The sequence below is a fragment of the Mycothermus thermophilus genome, assembly GCF_041956435.1.
Source record: "Mycothermus thermophilus strain CBS 625.91 unplaced genomic scaffold VTJ04scaffold_7, whole genome shotgun sequence".
Lineage (NCBI taxonomy): Eukaryota > Fungi > Ascomycota > Sordariomycetes > Sordariales > Chaetomiaceae > Mycothermus > Mycothermus thermophilus.
In genome coordinates this window covers 1,739,659-1,767,359 of record NW_027191433.1, presented here as the reverse complement: position 1 = coordinate 1,767,359, position 27,701 = coordinate 1,739,659, and the positions used below count along the sequence as shown (strand labels likewise).

The window sequence follows — 27,701 nt, the reverse complement described above, 5'->3', positions numbered from 1 at the left end:
ACCCTCTTTCCCCCACTCTCCAACCACTGCCAGCCTTCCCAGCGTCCCAACGCCGAGCCGCCTGTAAGTGCAGCATCGCATCGTCACTTGACCATCTCAATCCCCGTGTCCTGCCACTCTAGATGCTGTGTTGGCAATCTCATGATGCCTTATCATCGAAGGGGGCTGAGGCTTCGTAAATCCCGAGAATAGGTAGAGAGCTTCCTCGTAAGGAACCGGCCAGCCAGCCGACGAGCCGAGACAGCACACCTCAACGCCAACCACCTCATCAGGATTCTGGGTTTGTAAGTGGTGGAGGTTATGGTGTTGCTATCTCTGTCCCGTCGGGCGTGGCGCGGCAGCAAAGCCATCGCTGCCTGAGATGCTATGGTTTTGGAAAGGTGCACATGACCCGGAGTGACGAGTGGCGCGGCACGGCGGCAATGTCAGCTCCGAACCTACTACTTCACAGTACCTGACCTACGCTTTCCAGGTTCGCAACGGCGGCAGGAGAAGTGAAAGTCTTTTGCCGCCGTTGGAGCTCATCGTCGAACCTCCGGCTGCCCGACCAGCGCTCGTGCTGGGCTGCAGCATCTTCAGGCAGTAAGGTGCCTTCAGGTACCTAAGTGCTCACATGCCGACCGTTCCCGTGCGCTCTACCAATCAATCCTGGGCCCGGTGGAAGATGGTGAAAAACTCTGGATATCCGGAGAGCAATGACCCCGTGCCCCGCGCCTTGTGCACTTTAATCGGAATATTCTCCCAGCATCTTGCGCATGCAGTGTTTGCTGCGGCTAGAAAATGCAGAAAGCCCATGTGGTGCGGTAGGCAAATAGGAAAGAGAGATATGGCCCGCCTGACGGGTGGATGGTAAGAGTCGTAGGTAGGTGTCGAAATTCTTCAACGAGATTGAGGTGGTCACGGGCAAAGGTGCCGAGGCCAGTTGGCAATCCCCTGACTTGGGGGTTTTACACGCGGCGAACGCTGGAGCGGCTGTTAAGGGCTTTGGTGTCTCAGCAGCACACCCTCTTTTACTCTATGAGAATACTTGGAACAGTGGGGGTTGAAGAGAAGGAGTTGTCCTGTACAGACAAACTCTTTTCTCGTGGGCGCTTAGGGTAGTCTGATGCCCACCTTGTCTAGATCTAGTAGGTAATTACAGTACATCTATCCGGACAGCACTCATGTTCGACCGTGGTGGTAGTGTGCATCAACCGCCCCTCTTCCCGTGTCCCGGACGCCCTACTGACTAGCCGGGCCAAGTGCAATTCTAGCGGTGAGCACTAAGACATGCATGCATTCGAATCCCAAGCCGTCGTCCAAGACACAATCCATTCGTTAGCACTGGTTGTCCGAGAAGAGAAAACTGCTCTCAACTCATCCCTCGCTTGCACAGGGCGAGAAATTAGCCTGCCTTGTGACCGTCGGTTTCATGCGTTTTGGCTCCAGGCCACGTCCACCACTCAGCCCTAGCCAGCAAAGTGCAACGGTCCCAACAACGGCGTCGCCGCCACTAAGGAATTGCGTACTGCCGCCGCATTGGCGGACCGCTTATGCGGGCAGATGACGGACAGAAGGGCTACACTAACTAGGGTCTACGGATATAACACGAGTTTCCAGGGCGGCGTGCAGAACTTGGTGTTGACAATGTTGCAGCGCGAGACTTGACGAGGGTTCTGTGGTGGACGGGGGTTCACGTAACCACTGTGTAGGTAGTCATCTGAGGTGGATATTTCCGCCTATCCGACTTAGCAAGTGAAAGCTAGTGGACAACTCAACACAAATCCGCCATGTAAGGAGAGTCAGCCTCATTTCCTAGCTCTTCCACCTAGGCATTGAGAATCCAGGTCCACCGCTGCGAGTATGTAATAACTACTACCAAGGTTTGTATGCAGAGACAGTTGACCATCTCAACTCGGCAACCGGGCAAACCTAACCTCGTCAGCGTCCCGTTCTGACATTTGACAACTTTCACCGTACAACAACCATCAACGGTAGCGGACAGCAAAAGCAGACTTGTCATCCGCTCTCTCGCAATGTCTGGATGCCGTCCCGTCATTCATTGACAGGCAATGCCACGGTTGCGTCCTCCCCGGATGCCAAGCCATCTTCATCCGCTGGACGTGAGAAGCGCTGGCTTCGGCAGTGGAAGCCGCCGGGGAGGAGTGAATCTTCAAGGGTTCATGATGGAGACAGACAACTCACTCCCCGCGGGTGAACCAGTGCCGAACTGTACCTGGATACTCGAATAGAGGGGTTGCGGACCTAATTGCTTATACACGGAAAGAAAAAAAAATAAAATAAAAAAATAAATTATAGCTAAATTCTAGCAGACATGGACGGCAAAGACTTCATCCCTGGTACAGCACCCATCCCCGCCTCAAAGTTTGTTAGCGCAATGCTTGGGGGTTCAAGATTCCGAAGAGGCCCGATGAGGATGCATCTGCATATGATCTAGGAGCACATCCCCCGTACAGTTTTCTCTTTCCCACATGCTCTGAATGCCATCACAAGGATCACTTACTGTAGTGTAGAGAAATCTGGGCATCACAAGTTGAAGACCATCAGACGGTGACCTCGGTTCGGCTCTAGGAGAGCTACCTGAGCTTAGGCCAAGCATTGCGACAGAGCTAATGACCTCATCAATGACATTTTCATGCTCTGCCGGATTAGACAATGCTGATCACGACGCCGTCTGTCGTCCTAGGCGAACCGCTAATTTTGCATCTGATCCCGAACACTTCCCGCGTCAAAGATGCATGAGACAGAGCGAGGGACGACAACTACGTGTAGAGGCGGTATGAGCAAAAACGCAAAACGGCGTCTTCCACCCGTCCATACTAACGCAGGCGAAACGCAGCCAAGTGCGGGCGCCGGCGCCGGCGCCGGCTTCGCTTGGCCGACAGAGGACACCGGAGACTACAGCAGCTCACCGGCGGTGAGGCCGGGCGAAGGATTTCTTGCTGCTAGCCCTAACGCAGCGGTCCGTAGCTAGCTGGGGGGTGAAACGGACCGTCTGGTTTACGCACAGGCTGTTTTGTTGACGTTGATCTTCGCTCGACCGGCACAAAAAATCTTGAAAAATGGCTGGAAAAAAAATCACCAATTGTTCTACAGTGGAGGTGTGAGGGGAAAACAAGCACATGCTCGCTGGAGTCTCCTCCTACCCCCTCCCTGCTCGGTGTCCACCGACAAGGAAGCGCTCTGCTCGGCAGATGTTTGTTGATGGAGCAGCTGATTGCCATGGTGTTTTGGGGCCAGACACACCCATGAACATTGCTTGATGTCATCAAGAGCTGCAAGTCATGCTGTCATACGGAAATAGTTCCTTACACGTGGACAGGTGTGTAGTGAGTTGGCGACGGTGAGGGCTGTCCACACCTTGCTGCGGTGCAGCTGGTCCACCCGACAGCCTCTGCAGTTTGTTTGGTTGCTGGCGCTGCCACATCAGTGGTTCGTCTCAACCAACATAGCGTGTCTTCTCTACGTCTCTACGGGGGGTGGTCAATCAGTGCAGTACCCTCTCTCTAAAACCTCTACGAAACAAATAAAACAAATAGAAAAAACGGAGGCAGACTCTGCGGTTGTAACGGACCCTTTCCCTGGGGATTCGGCCCGTCCAAAGTCGACCCAAAAGGGGGATGTTGGGCCGAAGCGCGAGCCCTCGAAATTTTCACGGGCCCTCCTCCGGCGTTAAGAAAAAAGACGGGGGTTGTTATGTTTTGGAGCCGGGATACCGGGGGTGGAGATGGACTCCGCAATCGAAGTTCTGGAAAACCGCCAGATCTCCATCTGCAGACAGGGGTTGGGGTTCAGAGAAACCACAAACACCAGAGAACGCAACGATCCGATGACACGCTCTTCTTTTTTGCACGTGCCGGGTAAATTGACTTCCCTTTTTTTGACACCGGCGATGGGAGGTCAGACTTGGGCCCGGTTATTTCACCCGGACGGCGGCACGGGATTGCGGGGAGAGAAACGGTGGACTGGGGGTGTGATGGAGCCCCGGGTTTGAGAGGGATGCGCTCCCCGGATCATAAGAAGCTGCTGCTATATGGGAGGTATTGTCAAAGCTTCGGACAGTTCCATTATTTGGATTCAATGGAAATAGCCGTTGTTGAGTCAGGGGAACACTAGATAGCTCACCGGGGTTGCATGGAGGGTCATAAGCACATGTCAAAATCATCCGGTCAAGTATGCGCTCTCATGATGTTGCTATACCCTCGGGGAGGATTATGGAATCTCCGTAGTCCTAAGGTCAGAACCAACACCCCTTGACAGCATGAACCAACAATACCCCGTTCCATCACCACCTCATCCTACGGACGGGAATGCGGTCAAAACCCATCACCTGCGTAGGCGAGCATCTCGCCTTTCTGCAATGTACGTACGTACGCCCGTACACCCGTCTACACTACCACTGCTACCGTCCCAGCAACGACCCCGGCGAGATTACGTACGCCAAACATGCGTTTCGGTAGTCGACTCCGTCTTTCCCGACCGCACGGACTCGGCAAGCCAACGGTTGCAAGAGCGACGTTGGACCTCCAAACTGTCAAGCTTGGCGCCCGCTCCGAGATCCATCGGATTTCAGAAGCCGATTGAAGAATGGAACGTCTACTACGACGTGCGGTTGGTTATGGCACGGGAACAAGCTCTGTCGGTGTCACTTCCCGTAGATGATCCTACCCGGCTCTATTGTAACTCCGAAAATCAACGGCCATTCCAAACCGAGCGGGTGACAACTACCGACAGCTTGATTGGCTGCGGCATATTCGGCTGCGAGTTCCGACTCACCTTTGCTTCACCTCGCTGTGCACCTGTTTTTTGGCTTGTGAATGGCACCACCACTACTATTCTCTTCGTGAGTGATCCTGTTGTCGTATGTCTGTCCACCGGTCGCACTGCTTGCGTGGTGGTGGAAACAACGTCTTCGCAGTAGGACGTAAAACCACCTTGCCACGACACGTCGTACATCCACAATGTGTGTGATGAATAGGCAAGTAACCCTGCGACGTCCTTTGCGCAGGGCGTGACTGTGAGGAACGGAAGATCTGCCCTGCTTGAAACATGATCCACGATTGCAGCTGAACCAACTCCCTTTTCCCCATCCCGATACTGGTACTTGTAGGCACGTTCCTTTTTTTCTCTCTACTTTTCGTCGTAGCGAGTTTGGATTCCTGTCATCTCTGTTTCGTCGATCTCGGTGATACTCGGCCGAAACCTCTTTCTTCCCCGCGAAACCTTCTACTGTGTATCTATCTCGTCCCCCCGCAAAGGTCTCGGGTGTAAACCCACGCTGAGCCGGGCCGGGTCGGGCGGCGGCCGCCTTGTCCGCTTCGCTAATCTCGATATCCCCCCTGGTTTGACGTGGACGTGGACGCGGACGCTGTTGCTGCAAGTCCCGGGCGGATAAAAAGTACGGAGTATGGAGTACGTATCCTTTCCGTCTTCCGAGCAACCGAGCAGGGCTGTGTAACATGTCCGTAGCTAGTGCTGGGATAGCTTCCGTATAGCTGTACGGTTACGCGCGAGCTATGTATGCCCCCTCCCCCACACTTGCAGGGGTACAGGGTGAGTATTCGTACGTGCCGCGGTGTTACGGGATACCGCAGGACGGGTACACGCGGTGCTGTTTTCTAGGATAAGGAGACGTAGAAAGTTTGGATGCAGGGCACTTACACGACAGATCACGGGCATGTCAGGTATGCGGGAGCTGGGGCAAGCAAGCAGATACCCACCCGTTCAGCTGGGGATGGGTGAAGTGGCAGACAAATAGAGGTATGTTAGCTGGTAAATGTACCCGGCCCCCATAATGACCGTACAATTTACTTACGGCCGAGCAGAAGGATCGTTTGCCTTGTTCACATCATAGATAAGGCGCATACCCGTCATCATTCCCGATTCCGATGTAGATACCCGGGGACAAACGTGGGATCTCGGTCTGACATTGAAGGGGAAAAATATAGGAGCATACATGGTGCATGCCGAGTCGCCTGTATCTGCAAAGTATGTATTTCCCAGAACCGCGACAGCCAGATGACGGGAAGGTGTCAGACTGGTGATACGGAGGTATACGCAGTATGCTATGTAGTACCTAGGATGCATCGAGCCGAGCCAATGGCATCGGCCGGAGCGCCCTCCGAAAATCAGTATGTACATACATTACACACTCGGACCTGTGGTACCAAACACGGGGTCACCGGACATGGTAGATATCATCTATCTCTCAAGGTAGAGAGGTAGATCTTAGCTAAGGTATGTTGACATAAGCATCCGAGATCCCTTATATGAAGGGTATACCGGTAGGTATGTACTTGCTGAGAACCGCCGGCTTTGGCAAGGTCTTCAACCCTAACTCTGCTCTCCCATTCCTGAGACTTTGGTACCTATCCATTCCAATCGTGTAACCTGCACCGCCCCACAACCCCGACGACCACTCGCATGGCGTCGCATATACGCATGCCACAGCTATTTGCTGATCTTCGTACATCTGCACGCACTCCGTCGTAAGGATAAGGTACTCTGGTTGCAGGATGCTGTGTTTCCAAGACCCTTGCTTGTCGGATAGCAGAATTGACACACACATCCTACGGAGTATATAGATCTGAGAAGTGACTGTGAGAATGACATTGGCCAAAGTGATGTTTTTGTAGAGACAGCGAGAGAAATTGTGAAAGCAACTTCAATCATACCCTCCTTCACACTATTCGGGATGCCTCGGACTTCGCATCCCCCTTGAGTCCAAATGCCAACTCGCACTACAATGCGTGTCTGAGCCAAAAAAAGCCGGACGGCCTCGGCAGAGCAATCCCTAACTCGGGCCGGCCCAGGTGAAGACCCCACCCCCGGTTTCCACCCCCGGAGCCGGCTCCAAACGACCGGGTCGGCTCCAAGGCAGGGCCGGGCAGATTTGCCTCGGACCGCAGCGCTGTGCCTAGGATGTTGCCGATCTCATCTTCAAGCAAGCCACTCTCAACTAATAAGCAAATACCATCACTTTCATGCGCGCAGCAGAAGCATTTCACGGAATGACCCGCCAACCGCACCTCTTCTCCCCAGGGTACACACGTGTTTGTGCTGTCCTGTAGGCATTTGAAAATCGAAATCTGACAGCCACCCGCGCCACCGCCAACGCCGGCAAGTGATTGGCTGCCGCAAGCAACCCCCCCAAGCAAGCCACGCGTTTGGCTATCACTTCTCACGTTTCCCTTCTGCCAGGTGACTGCCGCCGGGGAAGACGGAGCAGCTGTCCGCCGCTCGGCATTTGTTGCTTGACGAAAAGAAATGGAGGGTGAGAAAGACAAAGTGATCGGCAGAATCCGGGTGACTCACGGGCGGGCGGCAGCTACCTTAGCTGCCCGCCCGCATGTCAGATTTCCGAGGCGGGCAGGCGGGAGGAGCTGATCGCTGCGTTTGATGATTTTGTTGCGGGACAAGTGCTCACCCCCTATTCTTACCGGAATTCCTGCCCATGAGTGAGACTGTCACTTGAGATGTGTTCAAGCACCTCCTCTTTCAGGCTGAGCCTCCCCAAGCAATGCGTTGCGTAGCATTCGTTTACAACTCCCAAACCCCAAACTCTCTCAGCCACGTGCCTGTTTCGTTGGCCTCGCTTGCTGTTTCAAACAGGTGAGTTGCCTAAAAGAAATGAGGGGTTAAGTTAAAAAAAGGCTGAGGCAGAACAAATCCCGGAGGTGTGGTGAAATGACCCAACAACTCGACAAGGGGGACGTGGGGGTTCCCGAATGCGCGGGATCTGCAAGCACGCAACGCAAAGCACGCAATTGAGCAGCTTGTTGCTTGGCCTTGTGTTGGGTATTTTGGGGTTTACCTCTGGAGTACGTAGTTATGCCTCGGGAGACCTGTCGGATATGGATAATATGGTCAGTTATTTATCCCTTGAGGGAGAGTAGAGTTGACCAGTCGCATCTCCTCCAGTGTTCAGGTGACAAACATCCTGAAGGGAAGAAAAAGTTCCTGCTGCTCTGTCCCCCCCAGTCCGATCTCGCTTGGGACTGCGCGTCCCAAACCACCGGAACCTTTCATTTTATCTCTCGATATCAAGGCCCCTTCCTCTTGCGATAGAAGATCAGTCGATTCTTCAGCGCATCACAGGGGGTTGACTTGTGTTTGATGAAGGTGAAGTTCCAAAGGTCCGGGGTGCATGCCGGGCGCAAGGCAATTTGCGATTTGCGTCCGGTCCCAGAGCTCTGGGAATGGCGCACCAGCCGACCCCCACCTCACCGAGCCCACGCACCCACCCTTCTCCCACCAAGACGCTGGATCATTGATGCCGCGATGATCTGATCCCGTGTCGCGGCTGATGGGAATTTCGAGATGGGATTGGATGTGATAACCCATTGCACGATGATTGCAATTAGGAAATGTTGCTTCTTCATACACCCCAACCATAGCGGCGGGATATCGCCTTGTGTTGTCTTGTCTCTCTCAACACAAGACCTCCTGCAGTCCACCTGTGTCCTGCTGTTCTGTGCGTGTCGCGTGTGCAAGTCAACGTGAGCCATCAACAAGGGTCTGCGCGTGCCGGCTCTCCGCAGCTGGCCCCAGCCCGGCAGGAGGCCGCAGCGTCACACCCACACCGGTGCAGCAACCGGGAGTGCTTCCGCTGACAGGGGGGTCGCGCCGGCGGGGGTGGTAGGTTCCCGGGAGCTCGTCCCGGATACGCTGGCGCAGATGGGCCAAGATTGCGCTTGGGTCCTGGTTGGTCCGAGCCACACGCCTGAGAGACAGTCATGTGAGGGGAGGGAGGACACCAGCTGTCATCACAAGTGAAGCCAACACAAACAAAAAAGGGTCGTGGGGGAAGGAGGGACAAAAATGAAAAGGGGCACGCCGTCGAGCACAGATCAGATCAGCAAATCCCAAGATGACGAAACGGCGCGCGCGCGCGGGGGAGGCCATCACCGTCATCACCATCACCAGATGAGTTTCTGCCATCTCTGTGCGCGCGGGAGGCCAATGAGGCAGTCAAGAAAGGCAGCTTCTGACCTCGTCACAGACACATGTCGGGCGGCTGATGTGGAATGCTGGTGACGACAACTATGAGTTGTGCTGTCAACGGCCCTGAGGTCCAGTTTGCGGCCTTCGTTGGCGGCCACAAGCGCGCGGTGCGCTGTTTCGAAGTGCCGTAGGTCGGGCCGCGGCAAAGGCTGAGGCAAAGGGGGATGAGCCACATGCTGGCTGACGCGATCACGGGGACGGGCTTAAGATGGGTCAACGGCGCGCCTCAACAGCTTGGGCTGGGATGGACCACTCAGCGCACAGCAAAAGCCGGGCTGTGCCAGCACAAGCCAAAGAAAGACATGTTGCTGCCCAGTGATTCGACAAAACACCGCCCATTTTTCGCCTACCCAGCGAACTGGCTTCTGATTGATGAAGCCTTTTTTTACCTCGTCGTAGCGTCGAGTGTAGAGATTGTTGTCCAGCCGATACTCCCGCCCGTGTTCGTCACCACCCAAGACCTATTCGGCAGCTGTGCAATTGGACGGGGCGGCTTGCCTCGCTGCGGGATGACCTCCATCATTCGGTCCTCTTGCCTTACATCTGCTGCCTCTGCCGCTGGCAACTGACCGGAAGCAGCCAGTCCTGGCAGCCAAAGAGCAATCCTCGGAAGAATGGGAATGTGCTGACTGGCATACTCGAATGTATGAGGAGTTGGGCTCGTGATCAAACATATCTGCCGATCGGTAACCCGATGGATTGTGATGGGCAGGGCAACCCTTGAGTCTAGGCCAGATCCACCTAGTACGGAGTAACGAAGTAGTGTATGGTGGCAATTCGCGGGGAAGTCTCCCAAGGCATTTTCCTCCCCAGCCCTGGAAACGTGCACCTGACTGCACCTGACTTCAGAGGTCTTCTCATTGTCGTTGCGCGTTGGGCGCAAGGCTGCCCTGCCTTCCTGCCTCGGGGACCTTCTGACGAATGCCTCAGTCGCAATCACCTCGGATGCGCTGCCGTTTCGGGCAAGCGCCTTGCTGAGCTGTTTGCTTTCGCATGGCAAGAAGAAACAAACGAAGCATCAGACAAGACAAAAAAACACATGCGAAAAGTGAAAGGAAGAGGGAATTGGATGCAAATGGCAAACCTGGCCTGTTGGTTGCACATGCTGTCAACTGAAACTGCAAACTACTAAGTATGTGTGAGTTTTGCCCTGATTGCTCCCTTCCTTGCTTCCTTCCAAACCACTGGAACCGAGCTTGCAGCAGCTCGAAAGGGGCAGTTGCGGTTGTGGTTTTGCTGAGAGCCTCTTGCCCAATCGAGCATGCTGGTGCCTGGATTTGGGTTGTTCTCGCATGGAGCCGAACGGAAGGAACGGAGGGCGCTGGACCGTTGCTTGCAGCGTTTTTACTTCCCCGTGACCGTGACGGACGGCTTGTGAGTCCCGTTTCCCGTGGCCACATGACTGTCCCAAGAATTCCCAAAGCATCCAGATCAATGCTGCCCAAAGAGGATTAGTCGACGATAAAGGGCCTAATCCTTTTTGGGAAGCAATTTTACCCCGTGGTCCCCTTGAGCTCAGCCGGCGGGACTCCAGGGTTTTCGGTCCGTTGGCTGTCGTCGTCTTGCTCTTCTCTCTCCTCTTGGACTCCGCCAAATGCCCCGATTTTCTCTCATCGACTCGACAAACAACTCAGCGACTTTTGTCAACTTGACCCTCAAGACAAACCCCAGCGTTGACCACAGCGATCCTGAGACAGCAATTTTCTACCTTAGGCGGCACAGGCACAGTAAGAGCAGGTACAGTCCAGAGCACGTCTTTTCATTGTTTCTTTGCCCACCACTTGACTTCTCCCTCGGCCCCTCGACCCCTGGGCTGGTACGCTGGGGTCTGGGGAGGCGTGTACCGGTACCGGGGAACTGAGACCCGACCGACGTCCAGGGGGGTGTGGGGTGTGGGAGGAGTGGGAGTGGGTGTGTCGTGGGCAGCAGTCGAACAAAACCGACCCGACCCTGGTGTCCTGCGAAAGTTAATTCGTTCCGGACCCACATGTCCACTCCCCGTCATCCTCCATCTCCCTTAAAACACCACAGCTGCCCATGCCGCCGCTCCTCGGGACCCTCTTCGACTCCTTCCACCAGCTCTGCATCTCAACGCCAACCACCGCCCACAACAGCAATTAGTAACAGGTCAAGATACACAGTTCGAGTCGAGTCGCCCCGACACACATCGTCACCGCGCGACTCCTTCACATCAGCTTCACATCACGCCTCACCCCCTGCGTCACCCCCGACTCACCGCAGCCAGCGATACCTCGAGACGCATACCCACAAAAAGTCACCTATCGCCTCAACCGCGATCGGCGCAGAGCAGACCTGACAATTCAGCGTCTGCATTCTTAGAAACCCAACCGCGGCCCTCAAACCGGCCTTTCCTCGATTTCGTGGCGATTCGCCTGCCTTCACGCTGACGACCGTGTACGACCTGCTCGAGAATTCGAGCGCCCCATCCAAAATGCCCATGTGTTTAGAGGCACCCGTCCTTCAAGTGGACGCCAATGTCATCCACAAGGTGGATACCACCAATCCCTCGAACCTGTTCAGCATGTGGACTGGTATGTGATCCTCGTCACCCCGGTCGTCGCCCATGACGCTAACGCCCAGACAGTCTTCGCGAGGTGTCGCGACTCCGTTGCTCAGGGGAGGAGATTGGAGAACCTCACATGGCGCCTGTGGAACAGGGAGACTTTCTGCTGCGAGGGCGATGAGTTTGTGTCGAATGCTACGTCTGAGCCGCAGAACATTGACTACTCCCACGCTTCCAACGAGGATGCCCCCCCCCAATTGTCTGAGAGCGTCGACTCGGTGGCCGACGAGGAGGCGGTCGACCTGTCCTCGGATACCACGCCTGTCGACATTGTCCGCCCCAGGATACAGCGCCAAGATTCGTGCGCCAGCACCCGCAGCCGGGGTCGTGAACGCCACATTACGTCCGATGAGCTCGAGAAGATGGTTCTTTCCATCATGGAGGCTAAGGAGCCCCTGACCGCCCCCCTTCCGAATATTCCCCGCTCCCCCTCGATCCAGGAGACCTCAAACTCTCAAACGACTGTCGAGTCGACGACGTCCGTCGAATCCACACAGACCGCCGAGACTGCCGCGACCACCCCGGAGCCCGCTCAGCCCCAGGAGATTCCCCAGGAGCCCAAGTCATGTACCATCGTCACTCGTGGTTTCTCACCTGCTCAGCCGTCGGGTGTTTACATTCGCCCCAGCTCGTTGGTGAACAAGGCGCCGTCGCCGTCGGCCATTCCGCAGCCCTCTGATGCGCCGGCCCCCAAGATCATCCTTCCGAAGAAGCAGCAAGCGAAGTTCGCCCTCGGTGGCTCGTCGGGCTCGGACGATTCCTTCCAGTCGCGCTCTCTTGAGACGAGGAAGCTGTCGGCCCAGCCGCAGAAGAGGTTCCAGCTTGGTGCTTCGTCCGGTGATGAGTCGCAGCTGAATGAGCAGGCTCGCCAGAAGAAGACGACATCTTTCAACAACCAGGTGGTCACCCAGACGTACAACACCTCGGCGATTAGCAGCGATAGCGAGGAGGAGTATCTCGACGAGAGCGTCATTGACGATGACGATGACGAGTGGGAGGAGGAGTCGAACGAGAGCGGCAGCTCCGTTGCCGAGCCCAAGATCGAGTTCAAGCGGGTCGAATCGACCGCCAACCTGACATCTCGCCCGTCGCTCATCACTCTCATGCTGGCCAAAAACGATCGGACCCAGAGGTTGGGCGGTGTTGCCTCTCAATCCACCTCGGCTCTCCCTCGCGCCAGGGCGAACCTGAACGGTCCGCAGCCGATCGTCTCTCCGAACGACTCGGACGAGCCGCCGCTCATGATGAAACGCGGCAACCGTCCCCCGCCGCTGCGTTCCATCAACGAGATGTCTCGTGCGACAGCGCAGCCCATCAACATCAATGCCTCGGGCTTCCATCACTCGGCTCCTCTGTCGCCGCGCACCACGCGCCGTCACATGCTCGCCACCGAGCTGACCGACTCGCTGCGTCGCAACCTGCTGCTGGAGCGTTCTCAGAAGTCGGCCACCGCCAACGCCGTGCTCAAGCGCCGGCACACTGCCCAGGACTTGCCGAAGCTGAAGCAGCACCCGGAGCCCTACGTCAAGAAGGAAACCAAGAACATGTCCCCGGACGAGGCCTGGAAGCACTGGAACCAGTACTTGGCGGATCCGCTTCAGCATAGCTTCGCCCCAGCGTGGTAACCTGGGACCACAATCATCGACGACTACCATTACTATCGCAACACACACAACCCATCATCACTTGTACTATCAACGACATATGATACCCTGGGAGGCTCATCCGTGTTTTGACTTGTTTCTGGCGCTGCGGTTATGGGGCGTAACCGCGTAATCACCTGTACATCCGGACAAACATGGGCCTTTTTTGCAACATAATTTTCATTATCCATCGATATCAATCACTCATTGGGCTGGCGTTTTTAAGGAAGGACGGAATCAAATCATCATGGTTAGGAATGGAAAGGGGCGGGGATTGGATTCGGGGCATTGTCTCAAACATACCCGGCGGAAGGATGAACGCTCGGGATGTCAGTCTTTTCGGTTTTTCTTTTTTTTCGTCTGTCTGTACTCATCAACCAGCGGCGTCTGTGTGTATGTGTGTGTGTTACCTCATGGCAAAGGCAGGCAGGCAGGCAGGCAGGCAGGCAGGCAGGCAGGCAATGATACCACGGGTTTGCATGTTTTTGGAAATCATTTGGGTTTCTCTTGTGTGTCTCTATGGTGATCTGGTTTGGGTCCATCAGATCAGGGGAGATGGGGTCAAAAGCAAGCGGGCGACCGCAGGAAGGGATGGATGGGATGGGATGGATGTATCAATAGGGGGGAAAGGGAAAAGAGAAAAGCGAGACCTCCTACTGCTGTTACCTAGATGACTGACTGTATTGGTACCTACCTAGAACCTAAGACACCTATTACTATTACTTCTACTTCTGCTTGGCTGGGAATGTGAGATGTGACGCTACTGCCTAGGTCAGGGAGTTTGCCTGTGATGTGTTTGCTGAATGCTTGATCTTGGTGTTTGTCCTTGATATCTAGGTTTGGATTGGGGTGTTGTTTGTCCTTTTGATTGCTTGGCTTGCTTGCTTGCTTGCTTGGAAAATGAGCTGGGGAAAAGGCTTCCCAGGCAAACTCCGTTGTTTCTTTTGTTTTGTTAATCCCGTAGGTCGAGTGTAATGTCGCCCTTCCGTGTCCGAGGAGTGATTGTTCCACCATTTCCATTAATCTCATGTTCTGACCCCATTCTTTACGGGACCCGGACCTAGACCGGGGCTAGGGTTGTGGATGGTGGCGATATGTCTTGCTTTCTTTGTTTGGAAAGGGATTGTATGCGGGTTGGTAGGTCAGGTTTGGTTGGTAAGGGCATGTCATGTGAAGGTTCTGGATCTGGTTTTGCAACGGCGCTGATCTGGATTCGGCAAGGCAGGTAGGTACATTACATATACATGAGGTGGCGAAGATACGTACCTGAGGTAGGGATTGTTTCTGAGGGGCTGGGTTCAGGGAGATTGGGTAGGTAGCGGTGTAGGTTGGGGAGGGGCTAGAGGTGCCTCATGCAAGCAAGGGATGGGAAAGTGAGCAGATGCTGTGCTGAAGGGAGAGGAGTATTTGCCACTTGGAGCAAGGCGAAGGTTGATTGCTGTATCCAGCTCCTACTAGGTATACAAGTTGACGGATCGTAAAGAGCTTCGAGAATTGTGAATATCTCCTCCTGGTCTCTTCGGTACCTGAGTCTTTGACAAAGACCAAGAAACATCGTTTTCCAGACCCGATCAACCCCGTAACGCAAACATTCCCCTTCCGGCGACTTCTACCGTTTCGTTCGTTCTCGCACCTTATTCCATCTGCCGTGCACGTTGCGGTGCATCGAGGGGCCTGACACTGTCAAATATGAAGATTGTCATTTAATAGTCCTACGGCAGACGTCAGGTTCCTGACCGTCCTGCGGTGCCATTGCATTTGTGTGACGCCATAGTGATGGATGTTCAGTATCAGTCAGCGTCATACACAACCCTGAACTGAGCCAAGGCTGTTCAATTCTGCTTTTAACCCCTTTTATTCGTTTGAGTGTTGGTTTTTGCGATGGTGCTTGGGCCAGGACCGAGAGTTCTCTCGCTGTACATCCATCCCATACATGGCGTGCCAGCTTTCGGGTGGTTGGCAACCAACCTGCCCCAAACCACCAGATCACATGGGCGCCTGGTGATCCGGATCTTCACCCCGCCTGCCTGTCCAGGTTGGGCCAACACACCTCAAGGCACCTCAGGCAGGGCCAGGGAGCGGTACCCAGCAATCTTCATCAATTTGCCGGAACACAATGCTACCTGACCATCCATCCCCCCTCTCCCTCCCTCCCCCCTTCCCCCCTACAACAAGGTACGTACCAAGTACTAGTAGGTTTCATGCAACCGTCCATCGCGGCATTTCCACGGTTCGATGGCACCGACGAGGTTTCATTGTTGGACAGCTGATGTGCAAAAAAGACGGATTTGCGTTTTGCTGCTGTTTTGTTTCCGACCAACCGTTCAGTTATACTAAGTAATTATCCGCCGGAACCCTGGGTTTTAACGTAGCAGCTGTAGCAGCAGTAAGCGCAACGCATCGGGATGCGTTCCCGGGCCTCTGCTCCGTTGGGAACGCTGGAGGGGTGTCCGGGCCGATATGGTGAGCGTTGCGTCAATGGCATGGGGATTGCCTAAGGTTGGTATGGACCTGACCTGAGCTTACGACTACACGTTGGTCGGGGTTAGAGGGATTGGACAGTTGTTCGGAGGTGGTTGTAGGTATGATGCAGGCCGGCGAGATTTGAAGTCCGGGAATTGGAGGCATCTGCAACCTGCAGTCCCCTCAATTGAGTCGGGGGCGCTGGATACACCGACATGACTGGCCTGGAGGTGCTGGGCGTCGTACAGGACATACATGCCATACATGAGTGTGGCATCCATTCCGAGGCGCCTCATCCGTCATCCGATCCAAAGCGAACTGCAATGTCAATGAGCGGCAACGGCTACCCAGGTAATGACTCGGATTAAGAGTGAATCAGCAAGTTTGTCAGGTTGTCTGATCACATGAAAGATTTCGGAGTTCATGTCATCGACAAGCATGGAGCTGAGTTGATGATGACGTTCCAATGGATGACGGATGTGGGGAGATGCCTTGATCTGAACAGCTTGTTTTTTGGCCACCTCGGAACTGCCTCCGACAATAAGCAGTTTGGGGTCCAAATGCACATGGCACGAGAACACGTGAAGGGGAGTTGACATTGCCTCAGCCTCAATATCAAGGCTGCCTACCTGAAGAGGTCAAAGCTCGAGCAATGATGTCAAACTCTCCATGGCTCTTGAGCTGTCTGGATTAGGAGCAGCTCGAGGCCCTATTGAGAAGTGCTGCTTCAGGTAGTACTACATGTACAAAGTCTGTTACTGGCAACCGCCTTTTCATGATGAGGAGGTGGCAAACATGGAGGCGGGGCATTGGGCCGATGACATGAATATACTGCAGCATAATAGAGGGCCCTCCAAGGGTTTTACAAGTAAGTGTTTTTCAACCATGTGCGTGCTCGGAGAGATTTTGGAAGGCTTGACGGCCAATGCCAACAATCCTCTCGTATTGGACACTGTAACAGGAGAAAGGAAACAGAAAGGAACAGAGGGCCATAATGGGAAACGGCAAGATGAGAAAAAAAATGGGAAAAACAGGGAAAAAAAAGCAAAAGAGAAAGGCAAGAGTCAAGGACGGGCGACAGAAGGAAAGGAATGAAAAACGGAAGGTGGGAAGAATATGAAACGGTAAGATGAGGGGAGAGGGGAGAAGAAAGAGACAAAAGAACAAAAAATATTAAAAAACAAGATAAATAGAAGGATGGAGTGAATACGGAATGAAAACAAGGAAGCAGGGACGAGCCAAGAACCAACCCAACAGACAAACAAGGCAAAAGTCCCCTGACCAATCTATCAGTTAAACTAAGGATGTCGACTCGAGAAATCCAGTCGCTCTAGCTGGAGTTCGGTTTACCGTTGCTGTGCTTCAAAGACAACTGGACGTGTACTCCATCATGGAGAGTACATACACTCGGGCGCCTTTTCAGCGTGGCGAGTCACACCAAAAGGGGTGTAAATAGCTAAGATGAATAACAATGACAGCCAACATTGCCCCTATTCCACCATCACATGCAATGGCAAGCACGCCGCCAAATTCTTCAATATGCAACCCCAAGCCCAATCCATCTCCCTCTCCTCCGCACGTCATCGTGCACAACCGCAGCAGAGCCTCAAGTTGGTTGGGCACAAGCTAGGCATGTCAATGCCAACGGCATGCGTGCAAGGGGGTACCTAGACGTCCATACCCAAGGGGAACTAGGCTCCCAATTACTCGCAGATTTGTAGCGTACCTTATCCGACAGGCGAGCATGGCGTGTGTGTGTCTTGTGCCCAGGCCGCTATCCGCTAGTCCAACGATCGGGCATTGCCTGCCTCGTGGAGAAGGAGGGAAGCAGGGAGGGGAGGGTGCTTGCATCTCCATCCGTCTCCCCTCCCCCCTCCCCGCATCTCTCTGCAGCATCATGACGAACAAAAACCTGGAATGAGTCTGCCGGCCGGGCACAGCGTACCGTGCCGTGTCCGGTTTGTACAAATCATCGTTCTGGTGATGCAGCGGTGCGTCGTCTTCACCGACTTTTACTCAGAGGCCTGACAGACACGGGGCATGACATATTTACATGCAATCTGGAGGTTTGGGTGGTGTGGTTCGCGATATTTTGCCCCATGCGCTCTCTGCCTTGGTGGGCCAGCTTGCGGGGAAGAAAAGCCTTGATCCAAGAAGATGGTGTAGAAAAAAAAAAGATATATCAAATAGGTAAATTGTGGCTGCCGGCGGCATTCCATCCATCGCTGCTGTCCCGAAGCCCAACTGCTGCTCGCCACCGGGCTTGCAGAACAGCATGACACACCACTCTCTGCCAGCACATCGCAGTACCGCTACATGGGCAGCAGACGCCTTCCTTCCGATGGCGCGCTCGACGGTAATTCCGATCTGGTGGTGGTGTGGCTTGCAGTCTACACTCTTGGTTCGGATGCGATGGCTTATTGCGCAGTCCTCCATGGAGGGCGCCACTTTCCAACAGGTGTTGATTGATAGGCTGTCGACAGTCTGCCAGCTCACTCTCCAAAAACCCCGCTCGGCGCCACCCGCCCTGCAAGGTGGACGAACGCGCGCCGCCACAGGAGGGAGGGAGGGAGCGAGAGGGAATTGTTGTTGGTTTGTCTACCTACATACATACCGGCAACGGTCGTCGGTTGGATTTGATGTCCCAAGCGGGATGTCTTGTCCCTTCGTCGGTCGAGGGTGTGGGCGGGAGTCCGTTCCGGGTTGGTCCGTCGTCGGACCCAATGCCAATTCACGTGTTCGCATCGCCGGTTTGCAGAAGTCAATTGACCTCCTGATTTGATTGAGAACAAGCCGCATCAATTCAAACAACAGAAACAGAAGAAAAAAATAACAATGAAAAAAAGTTGATCTCTCATTGGCAGCCTTGTTGTTTCACCGACCCCGCTGACCTTCCACACCGGCCCCACACTTTCGGTGAAATTGCCGAGCCGGAGCCCCACAGTTTCACCGTAAACTAACACCGATTGGGAAGGCTTCTAGAATCCTTCGCCGAGACCCACTCCGTTGGAACCGGCACTCGGCCAGCCGAGATGGACTCGCGGTTCGGAGCTTCGGAGCTGGGATGGTCGGGGTTTGGAGGTTCGGGACAGGGCTGGATGGAGGTCGGGTCCGCTGCCGGACTTTATGCTCCAACTCATGGCCGTTCTTTTCTCCACCGATTCTGAGACTCGGGCAAATACGGAGTAGCGACCACACAATCGTCGGTGGAGAGTCTGTTTCGTCCTTCTCGCTGTTTCGCGTTCACCGAGTCCGGGCTGGGTTGGTCGGGCACCGAATACCCACTCGAAAAATATTCCAAATAATGACGCCGTCGATAGGTAAAATAGAACAAATGGAATTAACAACAACAATAAAATGGAACATAACCACGTACATACCTAACTCGTCACTCCCGTCCGCGTGCCCAACGGACCCCACACCTCAGTCAGACCAGTCCCGGGACACCAGTAGTCCGAGGTGAGGTAAGATACTCGGTCGACAGCATGATAGGTACTTCCCGCAAGTATCCTATACATCCTCCCCCATCCCTTGCATCCCAGGCAGAGAAGAACAACCTCACGGTCCCGATCAGCTATTGTAGACATACCTACCAGGTAGGTGGGTAGCTCAGCTAGACAGGGTCATCTCGTGTCGCCCTTTTCAACTCTCCCAGAAACTGTGTGGCCTTTTTGCCACACATGCTTGTAACTCATGCAAGGTTCCTTTCCCACGTGGTTTTAAAGTCGCCCTCGATCGACGCCAGTGGCGGTTTTGGATCGTGAACCCGTGATTGCTCAGTTTTGTCTCCTTTGTTTTGTTTAATTTGTTTAATTTACTTTTGTAGGTGATGGATTTCGCTTGCGAGCCGTTCGTCCGGCCTCACCTTCCCTGCTCCGGTTGCTGCTCCCCCACTCCCGCGCGGTTGGGGGTTATCGATATCGATGTCGATGGGGGCTCGCTCGGAAAAGGACGGATGAGTTGTGGGTTTTGGGGGATCACGGGCGTTTCGAAGACAAGGATGTGTGGTGAAAGGGGAACTTGGCTGACGACGGTGGCATGGGCACTATACAAAACCTATGGACGTATGTCAGGGTCCATTGGAGTGGCGGGTGTTTCCAGGGTTGAGGTGGCTGGTGAGGCTTTGGAGAGTGATGCTGACTTGCCTAGAGGACGTCACTAAGACGTTGGGGCTCGGAGGGTCGGACAGCCCTGGTGTCTTCGGGCTGGAGCACATGGGTACCTGCATACGGCCCAGCATATATGTGGTGGTAAAGCTTTTAGGGCTGAGCAGCTGGTACCTGCAGGCGCGTCTACTACTGCAACCTCGGTGATGGCAGCAGCCGCTTGCCCTCCCCATTGTTGCCCTGAGAGCCCCAAGCAGGCTTCAGGTCAGCAGGGACTACCAGGGTTTAAGGGGCAAGAAGAAGCAGACGTAGGCAGTTACTGTCGCTGTTTATTGTCGATCCTTGAAGGCTTTGAAGAGCTCTCCCAGCTGGAGAAGCAAGCTCTTAGTCATTCTATCCAACAACATCTTCCGGAATCCCCTCCAACAGCCATCGACGACACCTATTACCACCGTCTGTGACCCCAACTCTTTTTCGCCTTAGCTGGTCTAGCCCTCCGTTCAGCTCCCAGCTCAACCACGTCCACCCGAGCCTCATCTGTTGGCGGACAAAATGTGGGAGCTCAACCACACAGCTGAGGCTGACGGTGGCTCCGCCCATGTGGCAAAACTTTCCCATCCCACGCGGCGCCCGCAATCGTCCGAACCGCGAGCCTCAACTTGCTGGTGTCCTTCAGTTTCACATACGGAATATTCTCTGATGAATGGGTGCTGTTTTGGGGCTCTCCGTATGTCTCAAGTTCGTTGTGGAACATCCGCGCGTTCCGGGCAGCATGAGGACCCGGGGAATTCCGGGTGCAGATCTGAGGGCATTAACAGCGAGCTGGGCGCGTCAAGGTGGTGCTCTGACTCGTCTGTCGTCGATCAAGACGCGCCCCAGGATGATTGCTGACATAGGTTTGTGAGGCAATCAAGATGTGAGGCGTTAAACTGCGGTGGTGATGCCTGATGGCATAGTATGGGGACTTGTAACTCTAGACCAGCGGTTCTCTGCAGCATCAGCGATGAGAAGACAGACGGGCCCGGGATAGGCCTGTATTTGGAGTCAGTGGCACGTGGTTTGGAGATGGGATGACTGAGATCCTAAGGTTGGGTGGCCATCTCTGAGGATCGGGGCCAAAAACAACACGTTTGCTCTCACATCGGGAGGACGCTCCCGATCAGGGGCGAAGCATGGACCGCGTTGATTGTGGTTTAGAATTTATCTCGGATTTTATGTGTTTAATCGGGTGTATGACATCAGATGAAAGGTCTCTGGAAAACGGACCAGCTCCGTCCCGCACCAGCGGAGGTGAGAAGGGAGGTTGACATCCCTGATCCTTGTCTTTGACGGAACTATTTTTGAGTGAAGACAACAAGACATCCAGATATATACAGAGAGAGAGAGAGAGAGAGAGAGAGAGAAGAAAGACGGCAGCAAGAACAACAGAGAGGACTATGATATGGAGCGCTACATGGAGAGCAGGATGACACAAGATGCATAGGACCAAGAGTGAAATGAATGGTCAGTGAGATCACAACGCTGATGGATAGACGATAGACCCTGAATCACAAGGCTCATACCTCCAAAGTTCCTCTCAGTTGGATCACTGATCGTCTCCAGCGTTAGCCTCAAGAGAAGCATCTAGCTCACCTCTTCCGCGACTCAGTGCCGTTTGGGAGATTCAAAGTCATGTCTGCTTGTCTTCTCAGAGAAGAATCGGAAACATTCTGGAAGCCTCATAATCCTCGAGAATAGAGGGAGAGAGAGACCTTTCACATGCCTGAAACCTCGAAGCATCAAACGTCAGACACCAGATACAGCCACCGTTAGCAGCTGAGGTCAACTTCAGGTGAAACGGACCGTCAGCCAACACAGCCGTAAATCCAAACCAGGAGGCGTTTCGTCTACATCCTATTTCTCCCTCACCTCAAAAAATACAAAAGAGATAAAAATCTCGATAAAAGCTCCCATCCCAAGTCCTATGCCAAAAATACCGCTTCCCTCCACAGCGCTGTACATAGGTCAACTGACCCTCAAAGCCAACATCAAGCACACCCCCAACTCCCAGCCCCGTCTCCCGGTTCCCAAAAAGGAAAGCCAATCCTTCATCATCCTCCAGATCCTCCAGGGGTCAGGGTCCTGGAGGGATCTTCAAGAAGAAGCTCCATTAGACTCCAGGTGTCCGGGACCTCGTGCCGACTTCTGTCTCGCGGCTGGTTTCATTTCCTTCCCTCTTTCCAGGAGTGGGAGAGGGGAAGGGAGGGGGAGGGGGTGGCCTGGCCCCGGCGCAGACCGCGCTGTGGTTGCGGCTGCGGCATTCGCCGGTGTGCGATTTTGGCGATGGGAACTAGGGTTGTCAAGCTAGTTACCGAGGGTTCGAGAAAGGGTTTGGAAGGATTGTCGAGTTTGAGGGGGAGGAGAGGGTGGGGGGGTGTTATCATCGGTGTTGCCGTCGTCCTAACTTCTAGCTCGGATATGTACAGTACCTTTTGAGAAGTTTGGGGTGTGTGGTCTGGCATCTAGGTCAACAAGACAGCGGAGATTGCCCAATGAGGAAGGTCTGAGACATCCACACTGGTCGACAAGACATGCGAATGCGAACCGACCGCAGAAACGCACATGGAGCGGGTTCTGCCGTTTGGGACGACGATCATCATGTGGGGGATGGGAATGTTGAAGAACGCATGTCGGTCGGCTTCGCTTGCATGAGCGCGGATCATTCAGGCCTTCTATCTCGTTCGTTCCCCGGGTTGTCAGCAGAGGGTAGCATGATGGATGGACACGGCAGGATTGATGGCCGCAATGCAGCGAAGTCTTCACGAGACGTTGGTCGCTTGACACACGCCCTCTTCCATCCAGCTTGGATGAACCGTCAAACCAAGTGCATCAGGATGAGTTTGAGTTTGATACTTTGTCCAAAGCAGGGGAACGAGAGGCGTCAACTTGGCGTGTCAAAGCACTGCTTCGAGAAGGGTGGTGGAAGGTCATGATTTGGCGGGAGCTTTGCCATCGCCCGGCACTTGACGGAGGAGTCTTGCGCCATAAGGTTAGCGTGGTCTTGCGGGTGTTTTAGAATGCTTTAGAGCTCATACCAGTCCAACAAGCGCCACCAGACGGGCCGAATGTCAAGGCTTGAGAATCTCTGATGACAGAGTCTTGCGGTCGTCAAAAACAGTCTCTGAAGTGATGATTCCGTTTTGACAGAGGCTGTGAAACTGGTATTTGTGTTGTTTGTTTACTTTATCCAGGGGTAAGGAGAGAAGTTGGCCGGATAAAAGGTTGAAAGCGAGGGAGGCGAGGAGGATGGAATGCAGAAGGGTTAGGGTTAATTATTCCACTGCCAAGAAATCAGAAAGCCCCTCTTTTTTGATGAGTGGCGATCAAAAGTCATGCCGCAGGTGAAGCTGACTTGAGTCACGCCAGAGGCCGTCATTGTGAATCATCGACAATCATTGCCAAGACCTGGTGGTACCTGCTTGAGGTTGCCATTGAACTTCACTTCATGGACATTCCAACTGGAAATAAGACGCGGGACTGAGGGAGGATTGAGCTTGAAATTGACCTTCATCAGAATCATCGAGGTCATCGAGGTCATCGAGGCTGGTTAACGGGTTGGTTCTGACTTGGTGTCGGCCACATATCTTCTTGAAATCGAGGCTACCTATTCATTCACACACATCACATACCACTGAGCCCTGTCTTCTCACCATGATCCCGGTCCGCCCTCGTGGCGGCCTCTCGCCTCGGTCCAGCAAGCAGGCCGTAACAGAGGCATCCCCATCCAGGGCCGTGTCGAGACCTGTTTCTGAACGAGAGACAAAAGACGCACGCGGCTACCAGCTCGAGCAGCTCAGACGCCGTTACTCTCCCAAAGAAACCACCCTCGACAACGGTGACACCTCTCTCCTCTTCAACCTCAAGCCCTCGGACCCAGATTTCCCCTTCGACCTCGACCACCTAGAGTGCGACCTCCGAGTCCCTGCCAACTACCCCAAGGCCCCTCCCCAGCTGCACGTCAAGAACAAAAACATCCCTCGTGGCTTTGCCATCAACATCGAGAAAGGATGGGACGGCCTGGTGCGCGAGAAGCGTGGCGCCACCCTGCTCGCCCTGACCAACGCCCTCGACAGGCGGCTCGAGGCCTTCTTGTCTGAGCAAAAGGCTGAAACTGTCAAGTTGACTATCTTCAAGGATACTCGCCATCTTGATGCTGAAGCCTCTGCTCAGCCTGCCAAGCCCAAGGAGCCAGCGCAACCCGAACCCAAACCCAAGCCGGTGCGGACATATGTACCTGAGCCGTCCTTTTCCAACGAGGAGATTGCCGCTGCAAAAGCTCGCCAGGCCCAAGAGGTCCGCCAGCTCGAGGCCCGCATGAGTCGGTTGCCCATCTATCACAAGTCCAGCGACGGTGTCGTCTACACGCTTTCCCTGGAGCCTCGGAACCGGTCAAGCCTCCCATCCGGCTTGCAGCAGGTCCAATCCGTCCAGCTGATTATCCCTCTTCTGTACCCGTTACAGCCGCTTCGGGTCCTGCTCAACGATGTCGACTCCGAAGAAGCCGAGCCCCTGGAGGAACTCTTCGCCAAGCGCGCCGCCGAGCAGAAGCAGATGACCCTCACCAGCCATCTCAACTATCTGGCACAGAACATGCATGCGCTGGCAAAGCAGGCTCAAAAGACCGCGGCTACCCCAGCGGCGCCAGCAGTCCCTGATGAAACCCCAGAACAGGCGGACCAGGAAGCCGCCGAAGCCGAGCGCTCTTCCATCCTAGACAAAGGAAAAGGTCATCTCCACGTCGTCCCGCGGCCACCGGAATGGATCCTCAACGACGACGGGTCCGATTCGGACTACGTTTCGGACTCGTACGACGAAGATGGCGATGGCGCCAACCCCGAGCAGGGCCCGTCGTCGTCTTCGTCGAGCGTTCCGTTCCTGCCCACCCAGACGCCTGAGCGCGGCACTGCCATGTCGTTCCCGGGGATCGAGCTGCACGGCATCGAGCTGCTGCAGGTCTCGGTGCTGGGGCTGGTGGTCAAATGCGACCGGTGCAAGACGCTCAACGAGATGACGGGGTTGAAGGACAACGCTGAGAAAGCGGGCAGTTGCAAGAAGTGCGCGACCCCGTTCGCGGTGAGGTTTAGGCAGGAGTTGGTACATCAGACTTCCGTGAGAGCCGGGTTTGTGGATGCCACGGGGTGTACCGTTGCCGACATGCTGCCCAGGTAAGCCCCTCATCTTTAATATCTCTCCTATCTCGTTAGTTAGCTAACCATCCCACTCCAGCACCTTCATCCCGACCTGCTCCCGCTGCTCCACCCCTTCCCCGATCGGCTTCACCTCAGTGCGCGGCGACACCACCACCAACGTCTGCCGCGAATGCCACGCGCGCTTCACCTTTTCCCTGCCAGAGGTCAAGTTCCTCGCCTACGCGCCGGGGCTGCACAACAACCCGCGCCTGGCACCCGCGCGACTTCGGACTAAGAACGACGAAAAGCTCGGTCTCCGCGCCGGTGAACCCCTCCCGGACAAGGGCACCTGCTCGCACTACCGCAAGAGCTACCGCTGGTTCCGCTTCTCGTGCTGCAACCGCGTCTACCCGTGCGACCGGTGCCACGACGCGGCAGAGAAGCACGAGAACGAGTGGGCGAGCAGGATGATCTGCGGCTTTTGCAGCCGCGAGCAGCGGTACAGTCCGGAGAGTTGTACGTTTTGCGGGCGGAGCGTGATTGGAAAGCGGGGGAAGGGGTATTGGGAGGGCGGCAAGGGGACGAGGGATCAGAGGTTGATGAGGAGGGGGGATAAGAGAAAGTATAGGAAGAATTTGGGGCCGGCAAAGAAGGAGGAGTGAGGGAGAGTGGTGGGGAGAATGGGTCGGTTGTTTTAAGAGGTGGTAATGAGGTGGTTATGCTCCTTGGTAAAGCAGCCTTGGAGGAGTCGAGGCTGTTAGAAGTGGCATACAAATCTTGTCTATTACTTGATACAAATACTAGCCTCTGCAGGCTATTTACCCCTCGGTGATGGAAAGAAACCACGTACCTGATGTCTCCCCGGATGCTTCCTGGATTCTTCCCTTTTCTCCTAGAAAACGCATATGCTTGAAGCTTTGCTATACACTGTTGGGATAGGATTGTGTTCGAATAGGCCACCATCACTCCAAGACAGACCAGGACGTAGTAAAGCGGATTCAAGATGGTCGTCACGGGAACAGAAGTTGGACATATCATTGCATTTACTTTCTAGGCGAAGCTTAGGAATATACGAGCTGCTTCACTTGAGATCTTTACGGCCTTTCGTTCCTCGGCCGTATTACGGTACCGCAGAGGCGGCATGTTGGCCATCCACGGAAACATGAGAGTGTAGCCAGCCACGAGCTGAGGACGCTGTGCGACTATATCATCGAACTTGCGACGTTGCTGGGCGTTCAGGTTCGCCGGCGGTTCGGGCTTGACGTCAAAGTGAGAAGCCCCGTAGAGACTCTCCTCACGTTCTGTGGCCATGGCAACGAACGGCAGATGGGTTGTCTATCGATGGAATCCCCGATTAGCTTCTGGGTCGCGAAGGCGGTCCCGACCCGGACGCCGCCATTTGCGTGGGCTTGAACTTCTGGCTCCGAAGCCGCTACTTTTGGTGCGAGCTGATCGGAAGTGGTGATAGGGTTGGCCTCCTGGACAACAGCCGGAGGAATGCCGCCGTTGAAGGCAGAAGGCGCGCATCTTGCTCTTGAGCTCCACCTCTGCGGCTACTCGCCCAGCTCCGGCACGGATCGCTCCGCCCCTGAAACGCTTTTGGATCTTCCTAATCAAGCGCTCGAGCTCGACCCAGCATTGGACCCTTGCGATTGACGACTAGGCATGGCACCGGATTTACTTCTTGGACTCCAGCCATGGGGTTCTCATACATACAAAAGGCCGCGTACCTAAGATAAGGACAGTAGCGTGCACATCTCTTCAGGGCATCTTTGTCAGGATATAAAGGGATCATCAAACTCTTCCACCAGCAGAACGTCTTCTCCCACGAGGATAGGTAGCTCTTTCCCAAGTACTGATGATGTTAACTTATTCCCCGATATTTCCCTAAACGTCGTAGTACCGAATAAACAGAGATGTCTGTGTTAACGAAGCAGAGCGGTCCTTGGTTGGATATTTATGAGGAAGAATGGCTGGGTACTTGGGAGTAGATGAAGAGTACTTGAGATGAAACCCCCCTTCCACCCTCCTCCTCTAAGCTGGCGTCTCTCGTGGCACGGCTCTCCTCCGCCGCTCTCAGTATCGCAGCCGTACTTCTGCAAACCTGGCCGAAGAATGGCCTTCCCCCTCGGCCTCTCCATCCTCTCTGCCCGCGCACCTACTTCTCGAGTTGCCAATCCACCACCCTACCGCCACTCGTCTTCGTCACCCTCCTAGCATCTACGACGGCCTAGACGAGTAGAAGCTAGAGATGCTGGAGCACGACCTCTCGCAGCTTCTGGAACAAAAGTTGCAACAACATTGTATGGAGCTATATGACCCTTCCCCCATCACCACAACCATGCCGTTCGAACAAGTGCCCCAAGTGCCCGAAGGCAGCTTGGCTGCTACCTTGGACCAGGACAGGGTTGCCGAACTTCGAGAGAAGTACGGCTTGAGCAAGAAGAGCCAGTGTTCCTCGTTAGGGGCCAAATACCGGACAGGCCCCGATTCTGAGCCTCTTCATCGCGGCAGGTTTGCACCTTTGCTCCGCCCATCGACGTCCTCGAATCATGCGCGATCAGTATCACTATGATGGGACCTTTTCACCAACCTATCGTGGGACCTTTTCATCAACCCACGGTGGGTTCCTTTCGCCAGCTCATGAGGCTATTCCCATCTTGGGCCTGTCAATACTCCCTACTTTTCCGACCCCCAGCCCGGAAAGTCTCAGAGGTCGACGAAGGCGAGGGGC

At 54.6% G+C, this 27,701-nt stretch overlaps 6 protein-coding genes across 6 annotated transcripts, besides 2 other annotated features; 4 read left to right on the top strand and 2 right to left on the bottom strand.

The window, feature by feature from the left end:
• Positions 1-8,493: 8,493 nt before the first annotated feature.
• On the bottom strand, positions 8,494-9,178 carry VTJ04DRAFT_10200 (uncharacterized protein; the record flags this gene model as incomplete). The annotated part of the gene is made up of 2 exons (XM_069357914.1): positions 8,494-8,722; positions 9,006-9,178. 2 exons carry the CDS (start codon positions 9,176-9,178, stop codon positions 8,494-8,496), a joined length of 402 nt encoding a protein of 133 aa, XP_069214934.1.
• Positions 9,179-10,597: 1,419 nt separating this feature from the next.
• Positions 10,598-11,411, top strand: VTJ04DRAFT_10199 (uncharacterized protein; the record flags this gene model as incomplete). The annotated part of the gene is made up of 2 exons (XM_069357911.1): positions 10,598-10,730; positions 11,083-11,411. 2 exons carry the CDS (start codon positions 10,598-10,600, stop codon positions 11,409-11,411), a joined length of 462 nt encoding a protein of 153 aa, XP_069214933.1.
• A 44-nt stretch (positions 11,412-11,455) lies between these two features.
• On the top strand, positions 11,456-13,212 carry VTJ04DRAFT_10198 (uncharacterized protein; the record flags this gene model as incomplete). The annotated part of the gene is made up of 2 exons (XM_069357910.1): positions 11,456-11,555; positions 11,609-13,212. 2 exons carry the CDS (start codon positions 11,456-11,458, stop codon positions 13,210-13,212), a joined length of 1,704 nt encoding a protein of 567 aa, XP_069214932.1.
• A 173-nt stretch (positions 13,213-13,385) lies between these two features.
• Positions 13,386-13,904, top strand: VTJ04DRAFT_10197 (uncharacterized protein; the record flags this gene model as incomplete). Its single annotated transcript, XM_069357909.1, has 1 exon — positions 13,386-13,904. One exon carries the CDS (start codon positions 13,386-13,388, stop codon positions 13,902-13,904), a length of 519 nt encoding a protein of 172 aa, XP_069214931.1.
• An 8,679-nt stretch (positions 13,905-22,583) lies between these two features.
• Positions 22,584-22,606: a sequence feature (Short protein (VTJ04DRAFT_10196, KAL2115941.1) was converted to a misc_feature.).
• A 746-nt stretch (positions 22,607-23,352) lies between these two features.
• Positions 23,353-23,389: a sequence feature (Short protein (VTJ04DRAFT_10196, KAL2115941.1) was converted to a misc_feature.).
• Positions 23,390-23,489: 100 nt separating this feature from the next.
• Positions 23,490-25,629, top strand: VTJ04DRAFT_10195 (uncharacterized protein; the record flags this gene model as incomplete). The annotated part of the gene is made up of 2 exons (XM_069357908.1): positions 23,490-25,003; positions 25,065-25,629. 2 exons carry the CDS (start codon positions 23,490-23,492, stop codon positions 25,627-25,629), a joined length of 2,079 nt encoding a protein of 692 aa, XP_069214930.1.
• Positions 25,630-26,017: 388 nt separating this feature from the next.
• VTJ04DRAFT_10194 (uncharacterized protein) lies at positions 26,018-26,278 on the bottom strand (the record flags this gene model as incomplete). Its single annotated transcript, XM_069357907.1, has 1 exon — positions 26,018-26,278. The coding sequence occupies one exon, from the start codon at positions 26,276-26,278 to the stop codon at positions 26,018-26,020; it is 261 nt and encodes an 86-aa protein (XP_069214929.1).
• Positions 26,279-27,701: the final 1,423 nt, after the last annotated feature.